Genomic DNA, 25,756 nt, shown 5'->3' on the forward strand with positions numbered 1-25,756 from the left:
ATATCAAACAAATTTTTATCTGAGACCACTATACACACAGCTAGGTGCTATATACACTTTATGCCTTCTAACACTACAGAGCCAATCTAGCAGGCAACTTGGAAGTAAAAAATAAAAAAGGATTCAGATAAATGTATAGGCTGTTAATTTGTTTTTCAGGATGGAAAGCACACTGCTTTTCAATAGGTGGAAGTGCTTAGTAGCGGGGAAAGTGCTTAACTACCCATAAAAAAAATAAAAAAAACTTCATGCAAGCGGGGAGAAATATGTATTCTTTATTAAACCCCTTTAAGTCTAAAATGACAGCTAATGGAAGATTAGAATATCCTGAATAATGCATAGAGAGAATTGCTTTGCATGGAGATTTTTTTCCCGGAAACGTTTTTATATACACGTTACTTCAGGTTTTAGAAGCTCCATATTTTAAACTTGTGCACTTTAATGTACAGCTCTGTTTGTCCTTTAAAAGTATGGATTTGTTAGTGCAGCCTTTCAACTGAGTTTCTTCAAGTAAAATGCCTAAAAAAGTGACCAAATTATTATATGCAAGCCGGCAGGAGGATCAAGCCTGGCTTTTAATTACACAAAGCCACTGGTTTTCATTGTGCACCATTACAACCTTCCAGCCTCCTACACAACCAATGGCATATCAGTTGATATGGAGGACATCAGGCACCCGCACAGCATCCTTGTTTGCCCCTCCCTGTCACCACATTAGTGTGAGGGAAGGAGAATCATTGGCATACTAGTCAGTATCGGTGTACAAAGTGTCAATTTGCTCTGGAAGAATAGTTGGTGTCCTATGTGTGTGGATGTTGCCGAGTTAAACTGTTTTATTTTTTACATTTTGGAATAGGGTGGAGAGATAGTGTTGAATTTTAAAAAGGGAGCTGCAACTGAAAAAAGGTTGAGAAACTCAGACCTGCACTTCATTCAGGGACTCCTGAAAAGCTTCCCTCTAGCAAGCTATGCTGACTCTGGAGAAACTGCGCAATCGTTTTGAGTTAACACCACCTTCCCCTTGTAACAATGTTTGGGCATGGCTGTTTCGTACCGAGAAGCAGAGAGGAAATGCAGCTCAGGAAGAAAGGGTTGGTGAAGTGCATCAAAAAGACACTTAAGTAGTTCTGCCACTGCTCCCCTGCTCACTTATTAGGACACTTACCTGTCCTGGAATCCAGCCAATGTTGCCATGGGCTCTCGGGTGCTGCTGCAGTGGAGTCTCTGCTTTCCCAGCAATTCCCTACTGCGCATGTGTGAAGCGCACTGCACTTTCTGAATGGCCCAGCAGTGGGGGGGTGAAGGAGGAGGGGGGCAGAACGTCAAGTGATTGACGTGGCAAGATCTCAAAAGTGGGGACGGGGACCCGTCAAATGATACCCGTTCTCCCCCAAAAAAGGTGCCAAATGTGGCACCAGGGAGGGAGACCAATAAGCAGAGCTTCCACTTTTGGGTGGAACTCAGCGTTCATGATCTTGCATGTCCTTGGACATAGACACTCTTTAAAACGGAACCTGAACGTACATCCTATCAAACGGATACATTATTACTACAAGTCTTGCCACAAGAGGACAGATCATGGACTTGAAGCATCTCACTCACCACAAAACTGCTGAGATGAGTTCTTAGGGAGAGATTTCACCCTAGGTGAGGACAAGCACCCTTTCCGCAGAGAACATGATCGCATTGAGCACATAAATATGGTGTGTAATATCAAAAATCACACCTGGTTTCTCTGATGCTCAATGATGACTGCTGCTGGTAAACGGACACAAAAAACAAAACAAAAAAGAACAAAATGGGTTCAGAAGCTGAGTTTAGAGGCATATCAAGCACCAATTGCTTCTAAATGCAATAACTCACGTTTAGCCACATTTCATTAACAGGCGTCTTGTTTTTGGCCATTTTGAAAAAACTATTCTAAAACGCAAAACGGACATTTTAAAAACGTGGGTTACTATCTGTCAAGTTAAAGCATTCAGGAGAGGTTGTAAAAAGTTGTCCCGTGTACATGAAGCCTTAAGCGCACAAAAAACACAATAAGAAACCATTTAAATCTGGTTTAGACTACACAGAGCAATAACAGACTCGCTCACTGAATTTTGCCTAATAAAAGGTCCATAACCAACATCATATGCTACTCATTTTAAAACATGTCTAAAAGGTGGTTCATGTTTAACAATCACACCTTGGATTATCTATTTCAGCTAACACCTACCTCAAAGTCCATGACATTCTAATTGGATTTTAGTGACTAGAAAAGCCATAGGGGCCAACCTTCAGGAGAGAAGAAAGTTTAAGGATTATCAGCATTTTCAGCTTTGTTTCCAGAATATTAACGGAGAAGATAGAAAAACTTAAGGGTCAGTTCACACCACGTTTTCTGTGTTCCAGATGTGTTTCTGCATGAATGTTTTAGTTTCTCCTTTGCTTTCTTCATCTCAGCTGAGGACATGTGCGTTTTTGATGCGTTCCATACACAAAAAAAAATGCAGCACGATCTACTTGTTAAGCACTGTGTACGCATTTTTGATGCAGAAGAAAAAACAGTGGGCTGCATTGCTGTTAATCAGCCCCAATACAGGACAGGCGAAAACATTTTTTTAAATTGTATAGACTTTGAGCAAAAAACAGTCAGCTGCTTTTGAAGGCTACTAACCGGTAAAATATTTTATTGGCATTTTGGAGATTTTCAGAAACTTCAAAAGTAAGGTCTCTGCACCAAAGTTTCCCCAACCTACTGACATTAGAAGAGTCTCCCACAGTGCTAGGAGAGAAGATTCAACAGATCTCAGAGTGCATTACACAGAAAATCTGTCTCATTTCCAAGAAAAACCACACACACACACTAATACCAGCATGTCCGAGGTTGGCTCCAAAGTTCGATCTCTGGTTTTTACTAGCTGAAGACTGACAGGGTGCATCCTCTCCTGCTGGGCACTGCAGACTTATTACTCAAATGCCACTACTTTACTACAGCTCTGCAGGAACCCAGTAGAAATGTATTAGTGGCAGAACAGCACACAGCGTGGGATGCGGCCATCTGACACATCCAGAATTGTCAGACGTACAAGAATCTTCAGCAGATGTAGCACTTCAAGTGAGCTAAGAACAAGTCAACTCCAGATGGACTGCCCAAGTAGAGCTTCTTCAGGCAAGCCGGACAACATACATGTACATCGCCGACTGGCTTCTAGGTTTGGGAAGCCCACTGCCGACCAGAGCTGTGAATGGACACAGAAGGAGTGAGGAGTACGACAGCTGATTTTGGCTAAAGTCAGGTTAACGGTTGTGTCCAACCAGCAAAAAACACAGAAATGTTTACTGTGATGCGCTTGTTTCTTCTCCCTGAAAAGCAGGAAGAAAAAACAGCCAGATAGCAAAAGCAAACACATTTTACACATCGTTGGGCACAGTTAACCCCTTGAATGCACCTAGATGTTGGCCCCTTCCCAGAAGGTGTCATAAGCAGTGTACATCATCACTGATCGTTGTATTATTGTCACTAGCGTCCCTCCCAGCCAGTGTCTGTGGCGCCAGATTGCCTGCCCCACCAAGTTGTTGATCACCGCCATTGCAGAACAGCCTCTACAGATGTACATATAAGCGTGCGCGCGTGTGCGTGTGTGTGTTCACACACCCCACGGTTTGTAGAAACTATAAACTTTCACACAAACCAATGTATACTTATTGGGTTTTTTTAATTCTTGCCAAAGACATGTAACAGACTACATTTTGACCTAAATTTAAGAAATTCGATTTTTTTTGATAGGCTGCATTACAGAAAGGTGAAAGATATGATATTGTGTCTATTTTCATTTATATAATAAAACCCGGCAGTGATCAAATACCACCAAAAGAAAGCTCTGCGTGTGAGTGAAATACAAATTTAATTTGTGTACAGTGTTGCATGGACTGTGCAATTACCAGTTAAAAGCAGCTCCAAATAGCAAAAAAAAAAAATGCCTTGGTCACGAAGGGGTGGTGGTGTAAAATCTTTGGATGTTTAATCACTTGTCAAAATATGTCTACAATGGGATCCTTGATGAGGTATACAGCTAGATAGGTTACCTAATCACTGGCTTAGAAAACTAATATTTAAAGCTTTGGTTTTTGGCTGGGATTTATTATCAGGAATGTTCCAAGCATCAAAGAGGAAACACAAGCCGACTTCTGCTAAAAGGAGGCAGCAGACAAAGCGACTATGACCAGCAACTTAAGAGTCTTTGTTTAACATCCCTTCGACTTCCTGCATTCTCTCAAGTCTGCTTCCTGTAGGTCACCAAACCACAAGTTACACATCCTGAAGTTTTTGTCATGAATCACAACTCAAAAGCCTTTAAAACTATGACAGACACAATCAATAAAATGCTAGGCAAGCACAACTTCACCCCCATTCCAATTGGCCCAGCCGAATAAGAGGTAGTACAATCATTTGAGACGTTAGCAAAGTACTGCTGTTTTAAACTTTGTGAGGCATTAAAAAAAAAAAAAAAAAAAAAAAAAAAAAGCTGACATCACCGGGGAACAGACTGAATTTTCATTAAATACCACCCTGTTCTGGAGCCCCTACAAGCTATGTTGTAGTGTCAGGTTTAGACCAAATGCACCTCCTCAAAAACCCGGAAAAAAATAAAAAAGTTCAAATGTAAAGAAGTACGTTAAAAACCAAGGGAGTGTTCGAAACCTTAAATCCTGTATTCAAAACTGAAAAAAAATAAAAAATAAATGAGTGCAAAATAACTTCACTCTGCATTGGATACTCCTAAGTTATAATCATTGAACAGAGTATTCACCACAACAAACCAAAATGTAAAAGTATTTTTCCTTTTCCCATCTAGCAAACAGACACGGGTTGTTCAATTAAAAAAAACTTACCCCCTCCTACCTTGAGTGAGAAATCTTTCCACTTAAAAAAAAAAAAAAAGATATACATAAGCATCACCTGCAATGTCAGCGAAGTCCAGGAATTAATACAACCAAACCTTTAACCTCAACCTTTCTGCAGCAATGCTACATTGAGATTACAAAATAAAAAAATAGATATATTTATATAAAATACATGTTCCAGTACTAGGAGTCAGAGGCAGAGACAGCCTTTGTTTCAGTTGGAAGGTCAGTAACACGCAAGCCACTGATGATGCAGCTGACTTTTCGGCACTCTCGTTCCTCAACACCCTCTGCTTGTCGCTCTCCGTTCCAGAGGCGTTTAAGGCGAAATTTGGGGGGCAAAGAGTCCTCCCTCTTTTCTACCACAACAGTATTAGTAGAAGTGTCCTTAGCTGCCTTGTCTCCAGCCTCAGCTGGTTGTTCTGTACCCTCCTTGGGGTAGTTAACTTGAGGTGAAACTGTGGGGAAATGTAGCCAGGAAGGGGCAGCAGGTTTGATAAAAGTATGCCTGTCCTTCTCAGCATCTGGTATTGAAGGTTTCTCTTCATCGCTCTCAAAATCTTCTCTGTCTGAAAATTCTGCTTCCGCCTCAGAGATAGCCTCCTCCTCGTCGGACACTGGCTCCACCTTCACGGGTGGTAAGGGAATTTGTGGAGGAAGAGGCCTCATAGCCTCTGGAGTTTGGGGTTGCTCCCTATTTTTCCGTCCCATTGGAGGAGGCTGCAGCTTGATAGGGAATGCTTGTTGCTCCTCAGGAGGATAAGGGCGCTGGGGTGGTGGCATCATGAAGCTGGGCATTCTTGGTATAGTCCTTGGACTAAGGTGGTAGTTAAATACAGAGCAAGCCTGAGCCTGCAGGTAGTGTTTCATCTCTTCAGGATTGAAGTTAAAGCAGCTGCCACTCTGAAACGCTGGGCTCAGTCCAGGGGAGGGACTGTAAGAAAAGACTGTTGGAGTCAAAGACAAGGCCGGGGAGATGGGCATATTAAGTAAGCCTCCACGTCCTGCAAGAGGAGAGATGGCAAAAGGACTGTGGGAATCTGCATACATTCCAGGCATTGGGAATACTGGAAGCATAAGTTCAGATTTATGCTTCTGAAGGCCGTGGGTGCCAGGGCCAATTGTGTTTCTCGAGGACATCAGGTCTGCGCTGCGGCGCCATTCTGAGTGCAAGTCTTCAGGTTCTGAAGGCATCTGTTTGCGTTCACCGATATCATTCAAGGATTCACGGCTGGACTGTGCTGTGGAGCTCCCAGAGAAACGACTGACGTGGGCATCTTCATTAGGGGAGTCCAGAGGAGAAAAGTGAAAGTGGGAGGAGGCTGAAGGAACTGGCGGAGCACTCTGAGGAACACCACCTGCAAAACAAGAAGGATCATTAGTCAAGAAAAAACAAAAAAAGGGGATGCTGAAAACTGAACATCCTGACAAATTATGCTTAATCATAGCAAACAAGGCAGCCTGCAAATTAAAAGCCAGGTGGGCAATTCCAGCAAAAAGGAACTACTGACATCTGGGAAAAAAAAAAAAAAAAAATTTTTTATATATATATATATATATATATATATATATATATATATATATATATATATATATATATATATATATATATATATATATATATATATATATATATATATATATATATATATATATATATATATATATATATTTTTTTTTATATATGCATCTCACACCAATTGTCTGGCTCTCATGCCAACTCTGGCTTTAACACGGGTTTAGAACAAGCATGTAGAACACACATGTTCAGATTAACTAGCTGCATGCTTGTTCCATGTGTGAAGCTCAAAGTATTAAAGAGGAAGTAAACCCTGATGAGTTTACTTCCTCTTTCATTCCCTGTAAAGGTAAAGCATAATGGACTACTATGCATCGCATACTACCCCATTATGTGTCACTTACCTGACACAGGAGCCAGCGAAGTCACCGCTGTCCCCTGTAGTTCCGAGTGTCCATCTTCTTGGTGGGTCTCGCTGCTCCAGCGCTGTGAATCGCCAGAGCAGCGATGACGTCACTCCCACGCATGCGCACGGGAGCCGAGACTCACGGCATTGCCATCATCGACGATGCCCCGCAGATAGCGGTGCCCGTCTTCGGGCAAATATCTCCTAAACCGTATAGGTTTGGGAGATATTTCTTGGACCTACAGGTAAGCCTTAATCTAGGCTTACCTGTAGGTCAAAGTGGTTTGTAAGGGTTTACAACCACTTTAAAAATGGTAGGTGGTCAGGCATCAAAATTTAAAAAAAAAAATGAGAGTAACAGCCTCTTTTTTTCAAAAGTGACAGTACTCAAAGTTATTTACAATTTTCAATGCCCTTGCTAAAAAGAAAGCAACGCACACCTGTCCCGATGGCGCACTGCTGAACTTTAGGCTGGATTCACACCTATGCATTTAGTGCTTTTTGCATTTTACAGATTTAATTGGAGGTTTTGATGTTATTTTACATAAAACATTACCCTTAATTATTTTTTTTTATTTTTTTTAATAGGTGATCACATACTCAGTTTTCAGGAGCATGAGGTGGGGGCGAAGACTGTAGGGGGGTATTTCAGCACAGGCAGCAGAGCAAGAACAATTGATCTTCCTTGTAAAGAGCTGTACAGGGGGGCATGCCAGTACAGGTCCCAGCTGTTGGGAGGACAGGCAAGCTAAGGATTTTAAACAAACATTTTATTGACGAGTCTCTGAATATGCTAGAGCAGAGGTCTCCAAACTTTCCGTGCCAGATTGTCCTTCAGACTTTAGTGGGGCTGGACTGCGACCATTAGGCATAGAAAACGGCACGCCTCAATGGGATTTAGCAATGCCTCACACTTGGCCGTCAGTGGGGGCAAGTAAATGATATAGTGCCTGAGGTCAGTAGGAGGATTAGGGTCTCATTGGTATTGTTGGGAGGAAAGGAGCTCCATTGCTGGTGTCAGTAGGAGGAATAGGGCCCCATCTTTGGTGACGGCTCTGAGTTCTCTCACACCATATCCAAGATGGCGGGCCAGTAGCAGCCTCTGGGTTTCTTGGATGATTACACAAAGGCAGCTTTTACAGGTAAAGAATACACATTAAATGCACAGATAAGCTTATGGGAAGATTGTTGTTGCGAGTGGTCTGGTGATATTCTTTTTTTTTTTTTTTTTTTTTAAAGTTTTCTTAGGCAGGATCATCCTATATAGGGCGACTTATTTACCAGGTACAGAACAGACCTACAAACACTGAGTGTTGAGATACTGAACTCACAGCTTGGGTGAAAGTCTGACCCTATGAATTTTAGCAGTCAATGAGGATTTCCTTTGTGCCACCTTCTCCAGTTGGTGTTCGAACAGAATGGAAACCTGGAATTCCTCATCTTACAAGTTGTTTCCCAATGGCAAATGGAAGAAAAAAAAAAAAAAAAAAAAAAAAAAAAAGGAGGAGAAGGAGAAGGAGAAGGAGAAGGAGAAGGAGAAGGAGAAGGAGAAGGAGAAGGAGAAGGAGAAGGAGAAGGAGAAGGAGAAGGAGAAGGAGAAGGAGAAGGAGAAGGAGAAGGAGAAGGAGAAGGAGAAGGAGGAGAAGGAGAAGGAGGAGAAGGAGAAGGAGGAGAAGGAGAAGGAGAAGGAGAAGGAGAAGGAGAAGGAGAAGGAGAAGGAGAAGAAGGAGAAGGAGGAGGAGGAGAAGGAGGAGAAGGAGAAGGAGAAGGAGGAGGAGGAGGAGAAGGAGGAGGAGGAGGAGAAGAAGGAGAAGGAGGAGAAGGAGAAGGAGGAGGAGAAGGAGAAGAAGAGGGTTTGCATTCCAAAAGGAGGTCCCCAAAATGGACAATTAGCACCACAGCCTCACCCAGACTCCTCAGATTTTAAGACACGTACCCTAAAAACAGTTTTAACACAATCCACAAAAAAAAAAAAAAAAAAAAAAAAACACACACTACCCAGAATCAAGAAACTCTTTCTGAGAACAGAATTCATACTCAGAAATGCAGTAGGGAAATTCCTCCAGACCTAAACACTTTTACAGAAAAAGAGAAGTACATTGCTCAACTACGTAGATTATGTAGGACACAGACTCCGGCTTCCTAGGTAAAATAATAAGGAAGGAGGTAATCTGGTAAAAGGGCAATAACTGCAAACTGTAAATCCTAAGTGTACTGTGGAACCTCCGTAGATTTTCACAGTGTGGCTTACCAACAGCTTTCATTTTATTTCTCTACGTTCGCATTGCTACCCACATGAAAGTGCTTTTATGCATCACAATCTCCATATTTAACTTCCTTTCTACATCTTACTGCATTCCCACAGCTTTATCTGTGTACCTTCTAATAATCTGTTCATAGGATTCTCATTGTACTGCATCTGACAACACTGTATATATATTCTATAAGCAGATAACATGTAATATGTATAACCATAGAGAAATAAAATACAATAAAAATATGAAACAGCAAAGAAATAAAACAGAAATTGCATTAAAAAGGTTCTTTGAAATGTCACATTGATAACAAAAAATTTGCAGGTTTACCATTTGGTCTGATGTTGATGAAAGGATAATTGGGCATGACCAGTTTGTTGAAGTTAAATTTATAGGTGAACCTCTTCCCCTTTGTTTTATGCAGGATCCTTTTATTGTAATAATATCTGCAAACGAAGAATAATATGTAAGCAAACAGAAAAAAAACAAAAAAAAAAAACATTTCCATAGTGGTATAAAGAGAATACCGTAAACACTGAACATGGCTTTTGATGTCAGTCATGGCTGAAATCAACCACAGGTGCCCAACTATGAAAGAGAAAAAAGGATTTTGGTGTAATTTTCTCACCTTTACCAAAATGATTGCTGACCAACTGATATTGGATAAGCACCAAAAATCAGCCTAAGTTAATTTACCTGGAACCTGTAATCTAGACAGGCCAGAAGAGTGGGCAGTGCTCATTACCAGACCTAGCAAGGAGACTATATAAACACCTCCCCCCCCCAGGAAAATGGAGGCGCTCATGTATAGCACAAGCAAGGCTCTCAAAACAAAGTTGAAAAGCTTGTGCCCAGGAACAGAGGGGCACACATTGTATCCTACATTTTACATTAAATGAAAACTCACACTTACTAAAAAAAAGTCAAAAAAAAATAAATAAAAAAAATAAAATAAAATACACATTAATACTTGAAGATTTCAAATCAGTCGTCACCAAAAATAAATAAAAATATTTTGCCATCTCATCGGGGGGGGGGGGGGGGGGGGGGGGCGCTGGTGTCCGCTGATGTTGTCCGATTTTATGGGTGCAATGCTCTGCAGGCTCCATCGAAAATAAAGGTGCATTTATTCATTCAAAAAAAACGGGAACTTATTCCTTAACCACTTAAGCCCCGGACCAATTTGCAGCCAAAGGACCAGGCCCCTTTTTGCGATTCGGCACTGCGTCTTTTAGAGCTGCCATGACGAGTAGACGTTATCAATTACATTGACTAGGAAAACACGTCGACGTGCATGCAGGGCACCGATGCGTCAGTATCTCTCATTATCTCCCGCTCCGTGCTGCCGCCCCCCTCTCTTCTCACCCTCCGTGCCGCTGCTTCTAGGTGTTACCGATCCGCACGGGTCACCCCGCTCTGATCAGCACATGCCGCGATCTCGGCCTTAGGAAAGGCCGCGGATTCGGCCTAGCTCCGAAGCAGCGGCCATCTTTCTACACCCAGGCTGTTTACACTGATCGCTCTGACGGACAAAACAAACCAGTTCCTCTCCCCTCTGTACTAATCTGTACAGTGGAGGGGAGAGATCGGATGGAAGTACCCAGCAATACCCTGCCCGCCCATACCCTGCCGTACCCAGCCAAATCTGTCTCCGTCCCTTTACCCGTCTCAAAATGGGAGATGCCAGTGGTCTGTTAAGACCCCTGATATTTCACTATAGCGTGCCTTGAAAAAAACTTTCCACATTTTGACATGTGACAACAAAAAATGTAAATGCATTTATTTGGAATGTGAGACCAACACAAAGTGGAACAGAATTGTGAAGTGGAAGGAAAATGATAAAAAAGAAAGGTTTTTCAAATTTGTTCACAAATAAATGTGAAAAGTGTGGTGTGCATTTGTATTCAGCCTCCCTGAGTCAATTTGCCAAAAATTGTTCAAGCTCCGTCAGATTGGATGGAGAGCATCTGTGAACAGCAATTTTCAAGTCTTGCGTCGGATTCTCAATTAGATTTAGTTCTAGACTCTGACTGGGCCAATCCAAACCATTCCATTGTAGGTCTGGCTGTATATTTAGGGGCGCCAAGTCTTTTGCAGACTGGTTTTCTAAGATTGCCCTGTATTTGGCTCCATCCATCGTCCAATCAACTCTGATCAGCTTCCCTTTGCTTGCTGAAGAAAATCATCCCCCACAACATGATGCTGCTGCCCCCATGTTTCACGGTGGGGATGGCGTGTTTAGGGTAATGTGCAGCGTTAATTTCCAGCCACACATAGCATTTTGCTCTTAGGCTAAAAAGGTTGTTGGTCTCACCTTCTTTCACATATTTGCCGTCTACACCACATGGCTCCTCGCAAACTGAAAAAGACGGGACTTCCTATGGCTTTCTTTCAACAATAGCCACTTTTTTGCCACTCTTCCATAAAGGTCAGATTTGTGGAGAGCACAACTAGTTGTCCTGTGGACAGATTCTCCCACCTGAGCTGTGGATCTCTGCAGCTCCTCCAGAGTTACAATGGGCCTCCTGGCTGCTTCTCTGATTAATTCTCTCCTTGTCCAGCCTGTCAGTTTAGGTGGACAGTTGGTTTTGGTAGGCTTACAGTTGTGCCATACTCTTTCCGTTTTCAGATGATGGATTGATTGAACAGTGCTCGTGATAAGTTCAAAGCTTGGGTATTTTTTTTTTAATTATATATATATATATATATATATATATATATATATATATATATATATATATATATATATATATATATATATATATATATATATATATATATATCCCAACCTTAAACGTCCACAACAGTATCCTTGACCTGTCTGGTGTAGTCCTTGGCCTTTATGGTGGCGTTTGTTCAAAGGTTCTCTAACAAACCTCTGAGGGCTTCACAGAACAGCTGTATTTATACAGAGATTAAATTGCACACAGATGGACTATTTATGAATTAGGAGACTTCTGAAAACAATTGATTACACTAGATTTACATTAGGGGTATCAGAGTAAAAGGGGGCTGAATACAAATGCATGCCACACTTTTCAGACATTTGAAAAAAAATAAAAAAATTCTGTGCCACTTTGTGTTGATTCATTGCATAAAATCCCAATAAAAAAAAACATTTACGTTTTTGGTTGTAACTTGGCAAAACGTGGAAAATTTCAAGGGGTGTGCATACTTTGAGCGCTGTACATTGTGGGGAGAACTCAACCCAACAGTTCAATGCACACACTTTAAGAAGTCAATATATTGGAATACAGGGCTCAGTGGGGAGGTGCTCTCGACTCCTAGCACACTGAACTCTGATGTAACTTAATGCATTATCTACACTGTAAAGACAAAGTTCACACACCCATTATATGCAAGACAGATACCAAGGCTAGTCAGCTTGTACTGCAAGGAAGAGGCAGAGATAGAGGAAGTGTCCTGTCCTCCTGGCTGGGACACGGATGCTGCTATCAGCTGTAAACATTTGTGATGAGAGGCCAGAGGCTGCTTAGAAAGCACTCGTGCAGCTTCATACACACAGCTAAATCCGGTCTATTGCTTTTCACGCTATAGACACAGAAAACAGCCTGCAGGAAAAACAAAGTCTGTTACACAGTACATTTACCATAATACTTTGATAGCGGAGCAGTTAATACCAGCGTGATTTGAAAGACGCAAGTTCCAAGACTTCATCCTTAGTCATGGCTCACTACTGACCAAACAAAAGGATGTGGAACAAGCATGTAGCCAGTAAATGTCAGGGCACCCAACCAACATGCTTGTGCTGGACTTGCAACCCCCTATGTAAGGGCACTTTCACATGGAGCGGTGTCTGCACCGATCAGCAGGGGATCCGAGCAGATCTAATGGAGCTGAAATGGGACGGATGCCAGTTTTTAACATTCATAGCCCTTCAGTGTGTCCAGGAGACATGTGATAGCTACGTGGGCAGTTTAATGTAAAAGAATTAAAACGTAAAATGCTACATCCGATCCCTCACATTGAGGTTTGCAAAAACTAGACTTTGTGTAGGACCTGGGTGGAAACACAAAAAGGTATGTGGGTGTAAATAGAGAAGTCGGTTTACATCTGCCTGTCTACAGAGCTGCGTGAAGCTGATGAGGTTCAACTCACAGGCAGGCGTGATTGTAAGCCCCTGTGAAAGGGCCCAAAGTATGTATGACAGTAATGGAGTGTGCACCTTAAAAAGATGCCCCTGCAGGTTTAAGTGATAATCATGTCAGCCTATCGAATGAAACCCAATGAAAATCGCCATGGTTGACCAAAGAAGTTGAGTGCACATGCTCAGCGTCATATCCAGAGGTTGTCTTTGGTAAATAGATGTATGAGTGCTGCCAGCATTGCTGCAGAGGTTGAAGGGGTGGTCAGCCTGTCAGTGCTCAGACCATACGCCACACACTGCATCAAATTGGTCTGCATGGCTGTCGTCCCAGAAGGAAGCCTCTTCTAAAGATGGTGCACAAGAAAGCCTGAAAACAGTTTGCTGAAGACAAGCAGACTAAGGACATGGATTACTGGAATCATGTCCTGTGGTCTGAAGGGACCAAGATAAACATATTTCGTTCAGATGGTGCCAAGCGTGTGTGGCAGAAACCAAGTAAGGAGTACAAAGACAAGTGTGTCTTGCCTACAGTAAAGCATGGGGGGGGGTGTCATGATCTGAGGCTGCATGAGTGCTACCGGCACTGGGGAGGAGCTACAGTTCATTGAGGAAACCATGAATGCCAACATGTCCTTTGACATACTAAAGCAGAGCATCACTTTAGAGACTGGGCTGCAGGGCAGTATTTCAACATAATGACCCCAAACGCACCTCCAAGAGGACCACTGCCTTGCTAAAGAAGCCGAGGGTAAAGGTGATGGACTGGCCAAGCATGTCTCCAGACCTAAACCCTATTGAGCATCTGTGGGGCATCCTCAAATGGAAGGTGGAGAAGCACAAGGTCTCCAACATCCACCAGCTTCGTGATTTGTCAACCTGAGACTTCCATGCCCAAGAGGGTTAAATGCAGTGCTAGAAAATGGTGGCCACACAAAATATTCACAGTTTGGGCCCAATATGGACATTTTCACTTAGGGATTTAGACTTTAGACTTAGACATTAATGGCTGTGTGTTATTATTTTGAGGGGACAGCAAATTTACATTGTTATACAAGCTGTACACTCACTACTTTACATTGTAGCAAAGTGTCATTTCCTCAGTGTTGTCACATGAAAAATGTGAGGAGTGTGCAGTACTCACTTTTGTGAGATACTATACATCACTGCAGTGTATTACTACATGCTGCGTTAAGGCAGCCAATTCATGTCAACATTTTCATATGTTTAACCCCAAGAGGAAAAAAAAAAAAAAAAGGCAAAAAGTGTGAAAGTGCTCTAGGCTCAAAAGCTGTTACCAAGTACCGACACGGCTTTGTACATTTTAGGTTTTACTCCCTCTATTCTGTTATAGTGCTTAAATACTATATGCAGATGTGTTTCATGTGTACATTTGTTCCCTGCAGGGGACACATTAAATATAATATATTTTTCCCTTTGTCTAAATAAGTAATTTGACCAGGAGTGTCCAAACTTACTACTGAATATAATATACGATACCCAAGGTAGCCTGCAGCAAATTCCTCTACTTGCCGACGCAAACCAGTTTTAAAAACGATTGATAAAGGGAAAAAAAAAAAATCCCCCTTCCTACGTCCTTTCCAATATGGACATGATACATGCAGTCAGTGGGAGGAAAATGTATCAGAATTGTAAAAAAAAAAATAAAAAAAAATAAAATACTACGCATGTGCTTCACTGATTTGGAGTCACGACTGCTGTACAACATCCAAGTACAAGGATGTTTGTTGCCGTGCAAAGGACTGCACAGGTGGCTGTGGGGGAGGCATAGGGAGGAAGCATAGGTAACAAATAGGATTGGATGGAGAGAACACTTTTATTCAACCCCATTTTAACTGTAAAAAATCCGTAATGCTATTGACTACCTTTCTAAAATGCAGATCATAAAGGCAGGGAACAGATTTTGCGATTTTCTGATTCCCCCATCAACAGTCAAGCGCAGGCAGCTGTCCCTGCAGGGAGAACGATTATTGCTAGAGGCTATAGCTGCTGGCAATAATCAAATGCTAGAAATCTGACATGCAGCAAGGATCGACTTGGGTACAATCAGCCTGTCTAGGTGGTTAGAATATCAGCCAGTCCCAGCTGAGATTCACACAAACTCTGGCCGGCTTAAACCCCAATCAGTTGCAGATAAAGTAAAAGGTGCCCACAGACGGGTTAAAGCACCAAACAGCTTGACAGAAAGTGGATGTAAAATTGACAAAGCCAGGTGGAAGTTTATCCACCAAACAGTAACAATGTCAGATGTAGTCATTGTTCAGATATTGAAGCAGTTGCAGGTACAGCGGTGGCCTGAAGACAATAGCTGGCAGTGAAGACCGTCCCATACATGTTTAGAATGAATTGTGAGATTAACATTTTTTGCCCGGCACACATCCTTTGGACTATCACAAAACCCTTGTGGTGTTCACTGTCACATATCCATGTACTTCTCTAAATACTGCTTCCTATGCTTGGCCACTCCTCCGCATAAATGAACAAAGGTCAAAACATAGATCTATCCTGTATTAAACTGGAGCTTCTACCAAAAGAACAGTATCAAACAAACACATGGGGGGGGGGGGGTTTGGGGGGCAACAAACACACAAACTCTCTGGCAACCCAAGTATTGAAAAACTGCTGCGTATCCACTCCCTTGCCACCTTAAGTAATCAATCATTGAATAAGTTGAAAACCTGGAGTGGCGCGCACCCCCATCCCCAACCTCCCTCCCAAAAAGTGCCTGTTAACTGCCTCTTCTGCAGCCCCAGTTTGAAAGCCTACTACTGCTTTCATACTGGGGCAGTGCGCTTGGGATGGCATGGGAGTGGTGGACACACCGCCCCACCCATTTAAATAAATGGCCAGAACTGCCAAAGCACTTCAAACCCCTTTTTCGACCGCTAGCGGGTGTTAAAGGTGCCCTACTAGCGGCCAAAAAGTAGCGGTGCATTATTGTCAATGCCACCCCTCATCTCAAGTGTGAAAGTGGTCTTAGTGTACCTGTGAAACTGATTTTTTTTTTTTTTTTTTATATAAAAATTAGGAAAGGACAAAAAAATAAAATAAATAAAAAATAAAAAAACACTTACCAGGAACACAGACTACTGAAAACCTGACAGGGGTTCCAACCCTCCTACACTAAATTCTACTTTCTGCTCTACATAAAAAGCTAATTGATTCAGGAGCTCCATTATGGGACCTAAAGCATTGGCAATGGTCATACATGTCCCCCCCCCCCTACTACCCACCCTCAGTCCTGTAAATTCTTATCAGACCATATTATCAATGTCTTTCATTTGGTCAATCAGCTTGCACCAAAAACAACCAAAACAGCCATTAAGATAGGAAAGTACTGCGGTTTCTATTATTAAAGCATTAAATCCAGCATGAGGTTCTCCTCAGACCGAACACCAAGACCTGTTACTATTCAAATGAGAAGGTCACAATCCCAATGTGAACATATACTGAACACACATTACAGCTCCCACATGAAAGTTATATTCAGCTGCTCCTACATTTCAAAGCAAATCTCTTTAGAGATGTGAGATCTCATGAATAGAACATTGTTAACAGGGAATATACTTAAATCTGACACCTATAAAAGGAATTTAGCCTGGAGAAGACCCACCCAGTGTCATCATGTCTGATTAATTCAAGGTCCTGTGATCAGCTTTCCAAAAAAAAAAAAAAAAAAAGAAGGTTTACAAAACAGAATAGCCGGTGTTCTGGAAGATAGTGTCCTGCCATCATATAGCGTCCGCCCCGTACTGCGCATGCGCAGTACAGAGCAGACGAAGCGCCTGCGCCGTGAGTGGAGGTGGTAGCCCCACCATCCAAGCGGACATAGGGTTGTCGCTCGCCACGCTTCGGGCTCTTTTATATTCCTACTCCATGTCCACTTGGATGGTGGGGATAGAACCTGGACTTAGGGCACAGGCGCCATTCATCCTTGGCAATTTTTCGGAATCTGTGTTGCCCTGTACTGCGCAGTACACAGCGGACACTATTGGATGGGGGACCTTATATGATAGGACACCAGCTACAGATGGTACCATATTGGGTCTTGCAATCACGGGTTGCAGGAAAGAAAATTGCTCAAATCCCACCAGCAAAACAATCAGTGGGGGTGGGGTGTTGTGGAGAGCCGCCTCGGCCAGGAGAACACCGTAAATATTGTTAACAGCTATAGCTGCTGGCAATCTCATGCAAAATCCAACATGCTGGTGATACCCAAGTAGATTCATCGCTCGACTTGGGTACAATCAGTCCACCCATAGATGGTTCAAATCGCAACGGATCCCTGCTGAACCGGTTGAGATTCAAAACCATCTATGGCCGTCTTAAAGTGATTTTTTTTTTAAACAGAACAAAAACTCAAGCCACACACAAGCTTCTCTGTGCAAATCCACTGCAACAGAGCAGCCTTGATCCTCCTCTTCTCAGGTCCATCCCTCCTGTTGAGTGCCCACACATCAAGCAGCTTGCTATAGAGCAGTGTTTCTCAAATCCAGTCCTCAGGCCCCCCCAACAGGCCATGTTTTCAGGTTTTCCATTATTTTTCACAGGTGATTTGATCAGTTTCACTGCCTTAGCAATTACCACAGCCGTTTCATCTGAGGGAAATCTTGAAAACATGACCTGTTGGGGGGGGGGGCCTGAGGACTGGATTTGAGAAACACTGCTATAGAGGCACCCTACCCGAGTCACAGCTCCCTGTGTCCATTCAGACAGAGCTGTCGTTCAGCCCTGCCCCCTCTCACCACTGACTGAAATCCACGGGAGCCAATGGTGCAGCTGCTGTGTCACAGCCAATGAGGGAGAGTCACGAAGGGACTAGTGGACATGGCTGGATAGAGATGGGGCTCAGGTAAGTATTAGAGCAGGGGTGGGGAACCTTGGCTCTCCAGCTGTTTTGAAACTACAAATCCCATCATGCCTCTGCCTCTAGGTGTCATGCCTGTGATTGTTAGGGTCTTGCAATGTCTCATGGGGCTTGTAGTTTCAAAACAATTGGAGAGCTGAGGTTTCCTACCGCTGTATTAGAGGGTGCTGGAGTGGGGCTGCTACATTTTTTTTTTTTTCTTTTGCAAGAAAAATAATAAAAAATGTAAAATAAAAAAAACAAACCCCAAACACACCTACTATTTTTACAACTCCTTTAAAGGCTGTCCATACACAAGCAAGTTTCCCCAAACACACACTATACGGATGGGAGAATGCCTTTGCATTTTGATAGAGGGGCAATTTTCCCTTTTGTCAGAATACGCCCATTGATCAAGAGATGTTCTGACAATAGGAAGCAAACCCCTTCCTTACCAACATGCCACCCTGTCCAAACAGTGTTGTCCAATGCAGGGAGACCACAGACAATACAGATGGCTAGTCCATTGCTCTCTGCCTGCCATTTACTGGGCACAGCTTCCAGGGATCAGTTCCTCTTCAAAACTGGGCCTACAATGCTGTACAAACACAACCACACTGAGGTTTGCCAGCTTGGGACCTTCCACTGAGGTAGCGTTGGCACTTCCCAAAAACTGTCATTTTTAAATGAACTACTGTAAACTCCAATCTCCCATTTGTGTAATTTCACAATTCTAAACAATCAAAACTGAAAGAATAGTGCAGAAGTCCACAGATTGCATTACTGCAGAGCTTGCCTTAAAAAGCATCGTTGATGTGTACATTTAACATGGGCTGCGCATCCACTTCTTAAAGTGGTTGTAAACCCTTACAAACCACTTGGACCTACAGGTAAGCCTTAATCTAGGCTTACCTGTAGGTCCAAGAAATATCTCCTAAACCTATACGGTTTTGGAGATATTTACCTGAAGCAGCATGCGCCGTAGACAGCAGCGTGCAGGCGCACTGGGTAAGCTGCAGATCGCGGCGATATACCGCGAGTGTTGGCTCCCGTGCGCATTCGCGGGAGTGATGTCATCGCTGCTCCAGCGAATCACAGCGCCGGAGCAGCGAGACCCACCATGAAGATGGACGCTCGGAACTACAGGGGACATCGGTGACTTCGCTGGCTCCTGTGTCAGGTAACACATAATGGGGTAGTATGCGATGCACAGTAGTCCATTATGCTTTACCTTTGCAGGGAATCAAAGAGGAAGTAAACCCATCAGGGTTTACTTCTGCTTTAATACTGTATTGTGTGTATAAATTAGGGAATACTTAAACAGATTGTAATGCCTTGTTATTTTTGTATGAAAACATTAGAAGCCCAGATCCTCCTTGGGTCCTTCCCTCCTGTTGAGTGCCCCCCCCCCCCTCACAGCAAGAAGATTGCTATAGGGTACCCAAGCCACAGCTCTGTGTGTCCAGTTTGGCCTCACCCTCACTCCTGATTAGCTGAGACACAACAGCAGTCGGTTGGCCAATCAGGAGGGAGTCTCAGATGGCCGAGGCACTTGTGCACAATGCTGGATAAAAATGGGGCACAGGTAAGTATTAAGGGGGGCTGCTAGACACAGAAGATCTTAGTGCATATATTACATTAAGAGCCCTGTGATCCGATTACAGTGTGGATTAAAAAAAAAAAAAAAAAGATATACACACATACATATATATATATATATATATATATATATATATATATATATATACACATATACATATATACATACATACACACATACACACATACACACACAGGATCATGCACAATTTTAGTGTGAATGCGATGAGATTTCAGCCACTGCATGTGATCTGCACAGCAATGCGGTGTGAATCACATGCAATGAATGGCAGTACGCACCGGCATTCAGACTCGTCAGGTTTTGCCTGGTAAACTGCAATCCATTACATTTTTGTTCTTGAGTTTAGACACAGACCGAGTACAGGAACTTTGTGGAATGTAAAAAGCTAAACATTGCACATAACCAAACATTATAAAAGAACTAGTAGATTCTGCCCATAGGAGGATGCAGTTTCTTCCCCTGTACTTATAGCTAATCTCTGTTTGAGATAAACTGAAAGAAATGTAACAAGATAAGATTTCTATACACTTCTCACCCAATCTAAAGTTCAAAATGATACTGCAAGAGTAGGGAGGCAGATCAGGCAAGAAATATTTTCTGCTTTTACTTCAACTATTGCGAAAAATAAAAATCTAGCAGCTAAGGCATTGCTTGGAAAAAACAAAATAAAACAAAAACTCCCAAGCGAAACCTGAACACCACATGGCCTCACTTTATCCAAATTATTCTGCAGTCAGGTCCAGAAGCAAGTGTCTATTCAGGAACCCTGGATGAGATCAGGAAGCATGCTTACAATTGTGTAACATTAGATTGTTCTGGCTTGTGTCATTGGTGTCCTGGTATGTAAATAACATCTCATTATAAGATTAGAATAAGGGTGCGTTACAACATGTAAGTAACACCATACAAAAAGCAATGTTCAAGTATACTGATTTAAAAAGCAGAATGCCAGACACACTGGGGATTAAAAACCTCTAGCAGGGTTTTATTGTTGTCCATGTCCACCAATAATAAGAAGTCTGTTCACTTCCTTTTTCAGTGATCACACAGGAAGTGAAGGGATTCTTCCCAAATTGTAACAGAATAAGATCCAGACACTTCCCAATCCTAACCAAGTATACCACTTCAAATAAGTAACAAAAACCCAAGTAAGGCAAGTGCTAATGAAGAATAAGTGGGGCAGCCTAGGCCAATACTGTCTGCAGGCCCAAGAACTATTAAACAATGTAAGGCCTCTTTCAGATGAACGATCCATGCAGGTCCGCCTGTCTGCTTTTTAGGCAGACCTGAACGGATGCTCCATAGACCTATATGGAGCGTCGGATGTCAGCGCTGACATCCAACCCGCTCCGAAAAAAATGTGACAGAAGGAAAAACCTACTTTGCCATCCATCTGCGGATCGGATGACGGACTCTGCGGTCCGTCGTCATCTGATCTCCCATAGGGGAGAGCGGCGCTCTGACAGGTCCGTCCCTGCACACAGTGTACAGAGACGGACCCGTCATCTTCCTGCTCAGCGGGGATCGACTGAGCAATCCCCACTGAGCAAGCGGATGTCCACAGGATGGATCATCACGAATCTGTCCCATGTGAAAGAGCCCTAAAGCAGAAACCTAAAATCCAGGTACAACATGACCTGGGTGCCAAAAGTCATTGTGGTGATCAGGTAGGTACCCATATGCCGTGTGCTTTGTGCTGAACATACAATAAAACACATTACCAAGGTTTTTGCTTGTACAGCTTATAATTTAGACTCTTGCCTGGACATGTTAGTTCAGACACCCCACATATAAATGCGTGTAACAGCCAATAAAAAGCCCTCAAATGTAACTAACAACAGTGTGTGACAATTATGTAAAATAACCCCATTGACCATTAACTATAATAGGAAGCCAAACTGAGAGGCAGGGCCAAGGTTTTTACCACAGCAGCTTGTCGAGTTTTCCATAACAATAGCAACTCAATGTTTTAGGGTTCCTGGGGTACCGTATGTGTTATGTCAATACATTTGCAATTATAGAAAACTTCCTCCCATCTTCATTGGCCATTTAAGCACATAGTGGACATCACCTGCACTGAAAAATAAAAATAAGCCCACACACACACACACACACACACACACACACAGTTCGTATTGGGATTGTTGAACAGCAATAGAGCTAAAATAGCAGTTTCTCCTGGAGAAAAACGCTGCTACAGGCTCTTTCAGGTGGTAAAGTGGATACAAACTTCAGACATGAAAGTGGAGTTCCATCCGTTTTAGTTTATTAAAAGTCAGCAGCTACAAAAAGCATAGCTTCTGCTTAACTGTCCCTGCGGTCACCCGGAGCCTCGCTCCTCTCCTCCATTATATCAACTGTGGGTACCCAGCCATGACAGCTTACGGCTCCACAACCGGGCATGCGAGAATCGTGATGTGCTCCGCTATTGGCCAATCTTCTGGGACCTGTCACGTGTCCCAGACGATCACTGGCAAGGAGGGGCCGTTTGGGGGGGGGGGGGGGGGGGGAGAGGAGTCACCTAGGCGGCCAAGAAGAGGAACAGGAAGCCCCTCTGAAAACAAGGTATCGCCTCCCTCAAAAAAAAAAAAATAAAAAAAAAAAAAATCAATAAAACACACCACGACACGCCAAAATGTGGTATGTCAGGGGGCGAGAAGTGCTTAAAGCAGAAGTTCCACCTTTGGGTGGAACTCCGCTTGAAATACAAGGAATATTCCTCTATAGTGTGTACTTGTCTTAATGCAGAACATTAAGGTGTAATTTCTCTGCTGCCTTTTTCCTCTGCTATCTGAATCACTTGTAACAAGTTTTGGACACTGAGTGAAAAGTGGTGACAGTAAAGGGACCTGCAGCACACAGCCTGTGAGTGACAGCTTCAGCTCCGTTTGTGTGCTGTCTGGGGGGGGGGGGGGGGGGGGTCTCTTACCTTCAACCAGCTCTGACCTCTCCACACTGAGCTCTGCAGAGTAACTTCAGCACTCAGTTATCTTGCAAACCTGGCCTGTTAGTGGGCCCTGAGGATAGGGTTGATGACCACTGCCCTAGACAAAAACAAGCCATTGACCCAGGCAGTGCAGGCACAGCCTGACTGCTTGTTGCTTTTTAGAGGATGGAAAAGCACTCTTTCCCAATCCTCTGCTCCTTCAGCAGATGGCGCTTCCTATGCTCTGGACTGTTCCTCAGCATCAGGGCTATGAGCTATGCATTGGGCTTTATGAGGCAGCCCCACTGCAAGGGAGAACTTTGTTTAAAACTGAACTTTGGTAAAGGAAGTTTAAAAAGATTTAAGGCTGAATAAAATGTATTAAAAAAAAATAAAAAAAATAAAAACCCTTCTCACATCTCTCACCTGAGTGCCCGGCTCAGTTTGTCATAGTTCATCTGGGGTTTACATTTCCGCCGGCCCCACAGCCTGGCCACTTCATCAGGGTCCTTGATGACAAACTCGCCATACTCCCCCTGCTGCCATGCGATGACATGGCGGAACTCTTCTTTTTGCAGCAGCTCCAAGATGAAGTGCCACAGCTGGATCTGACGGGAGCCTGGGCTCGACTCTGCCTTGTATGCCCAGTCAGGGAAGTGATAACCTGAAGATTTTCAAAGAAATCAAATAAATGATAAAAAGAAAAAAAAAAGAAAAAAAAGGCACAGGACAAAATGACTGCAAAAGAAATGGACAGAAACATGGGGAACTAAAAAAACAAAACAAAAAACATTTAAGCAGAACACACAAGGAAAAAATAGAGAAGAGCAGAGATAGATTAGAATTGCCAGCATTAGACGAAAGCACCAACTTACACATAAGTAGAACATGGAGACACTGCCTGTAGACAATGCCCCCCCAGCAACAGAAGACTGAAGAGTGTTAAGTACATACAACTAAATTATACACTGAGGGGTAAGTATGACATTATGGGTGTGCTGTTAAACAAAATCTGGATGAACAAAGCAACAGTTTACATGAACAAAATATAAATAAAAAGTAAACAGCTCTATATGACAAACAGGCTTCACAGGGCCAGCAATGTCATAGGTACTGATCTGACTGCGATTCATAAATATGGACCACAGTAACTTGTGTCTGAAGAATTGCCCTGTGCCGAGCAGCTATATTTACCCTTTTCATTTTCCCACAATGCATTGAAAGAACAAAAAGAATGAACCCAGAGTGCTTGCTATGGATCCAAAAATGGCTTTCCCCGTTATGGTTAAAAGAGATTTCTCAACCTGCCGACACTCGGAGGCGTGCAGTTCTTACAAAATGTGCAAAATCAACTCACTGCAAGATGGATGGGGCTTAGACCCCCCCCCCCCCCCAAGCATATTGTAAAATTTCCAGCTCCCCCACTTTCCATACAGAGAAGGCAAGTGGAATGGCAAAGCCCTCCTCCCCGTGTCACTTTGGAGGTTAGAAGACTGAAGTCATCCTGCACAATAGTGACTTCAACTGGATAGGTTAAAAATTCTAGGCCAGGAGTAGGGAACCTCAGCACTGCACCTGAAGAACTAGAAATCCCATCATGCCTCTGGGAGTCAAGCCTGTGGCTGTCGGTCTTGCAATGCCTCTTTGGATTTGTAGTGTCACCATAGCTGGAGTGCTGAGGTTTCCTATTCCTGTAGGTAAGACGAGGCTAGTAGAACAGGGCTTCTATAGTCTGGTTTAGATTATGAAGCATTTCTACATTCTATCCCTTTATCCAACGTGCCACACCTGTGAGCACCAACCAAAGAAACATTAAAATCATGGAAAATTCATAGCAGCCAATGGACCCAAGCAAGCTCAGCTAAGGTAAGGTAAGGGAGGTGCCAATACACACATGGACTTCCCCAATCTAACAGCTGGAAAAGGCCCGATGTGCAAAGGCACTTTTACCTTTCAAGATTCTCTAAAAAGAGAAAAACAGCCCCTTTAAAGTCCAACCAGTATCATGTGACAGAACTGAATGACTGGATACCTCATTTGTGTAGCTCTGGTAATGACTAATGAAATCACATTTGTGGTCTAAAAAGACAAATGAAAGTGCTATCACCAACACCAGGCAGCACCATCAAAGACATTGCAACAGAGCAAGGAGACAAAAATGTGAATACTGGAAGAGAAAATTTAAACGAAAGCAGAAGAGACAACGTGCAGAAATATCCAGCAAGAAAGCACACCAAAAAAAAATAAAATAAAAAAATAAAAAGCGGTGGAGGAGCACAAGTACACACAGTTGCTGTTAAAGTGAATTAAGCCTACACTAGGCACCAATGCTAAACTAAACACTTCTGAGGTGCTTTCAAAGTCCCGGATCACTAGTGATCTTGTGAAAACAGATTTTGTAAGCTTAGTTTTCTTCAGCTTACCACACCTGCTGCTAGAGTAAAAGGCTACATTCACAACAGCGATTAGGGCTGGTGCAAATTGTAATGGAAGGAACCAGATTCCTGCTGCAGTTCTCAGCCGCCACCAGCCCCATACACCATGTTAGGTCGCCGGAGGCTGTAGGCCTTTGCGGCTATCAGCCAGCGATTACCTGCGGTGCACGGAATCAGGCACAAGTATGCAGCCAATGAAAGTCAAAGAAAAATCTAGATTTTTTATTTTCTCTATACCTGACCAGTCAGAAAGCACTAAAATCACAACAACGCTAAAAAGAGAACTAATCAATAATACTATTCATCATCTTCTCTCATGATAGGTATACTTTACCCTTAAACTAAAGTGACAGTGAAAGCATCTTGTTCTGGGTCTGTGACTCAAAGTATTGAAGCCACAGATGGCCAGGACAAGTCATTCTAAGAAATGTCAGTCTACATATTTCTCAGAAGATTCAATACAAAGAAAAAAACACTGTGCTATCTAAATATTAAAAAAGCAGCTAACACACTAAAATGGATGTTTTAGTTCAAAACAGTGTAGACAGTGCAAAAGTAGCGAAAAAGAACTGTGGGTGTAAATCCGTGACAAAATATATCACATCCACGTATAGACTCACGTGGGTTCCAATGACATATTACATTAGTTTGCAAAAAAAAAAAAAAAATTGTGTTATACCACTTCTATACAAAAGTATATTCATATGTGTCCAAATATGCTTGTACAAAAAA

At 42.8% G+C, this 25,756-nt stretch overlaps 1 protein-coding gene across 1 annotated transcript in view; it reads right to left on the bottom strand.

Annotated features, from left to right (window-relative positions):
• Positions 1-1,808: 1,808 nt before the first annotated feature.
• Positions 1,809-25,756, bottom strand: part of ETV3 (ETS variant transcription factor 3) — a 45,672-nt gene continuing 21,724 nt past the window's right edge. The window contains exons 3-5 of the mRNA XM_077464301.1: positions 23,016-23,253; positions 9,401-9,516; positions 1,809-6,248 (exon numbers count right to left, since the gene is read on the bottom strand). Coding sequence (XP_077320427.1) covers positions 5,074-6,248; positions 9,401-9,516; positions 23,016-23,253 — 1,529 coding nt within the window. The 3' untranslated portion in view covers positions 1,809-5,073. The remainder of the gene's footprint in view (positions 6,249-9,400; positions 9,517-23,015; positions 23,254-25,756) is intronic.

This window comes from Lithobates pipiens, unplaced genomic scaffold (assembly GCF_037356315.1).
Source record: "Lithobates pipiens isolate NorthernLeopardFrog02 unplaced genomic scaffold, aLitPip1_a1.2 Scaffold_30, whole genome shotgun sequence".
NCBI classification, from domain to species: domain Eukaryota; kingdom Metazoa; phylum Chordata; class Amphibia; order Anura; family Ranidae; genus Lithobates; species Lithobates pipiens.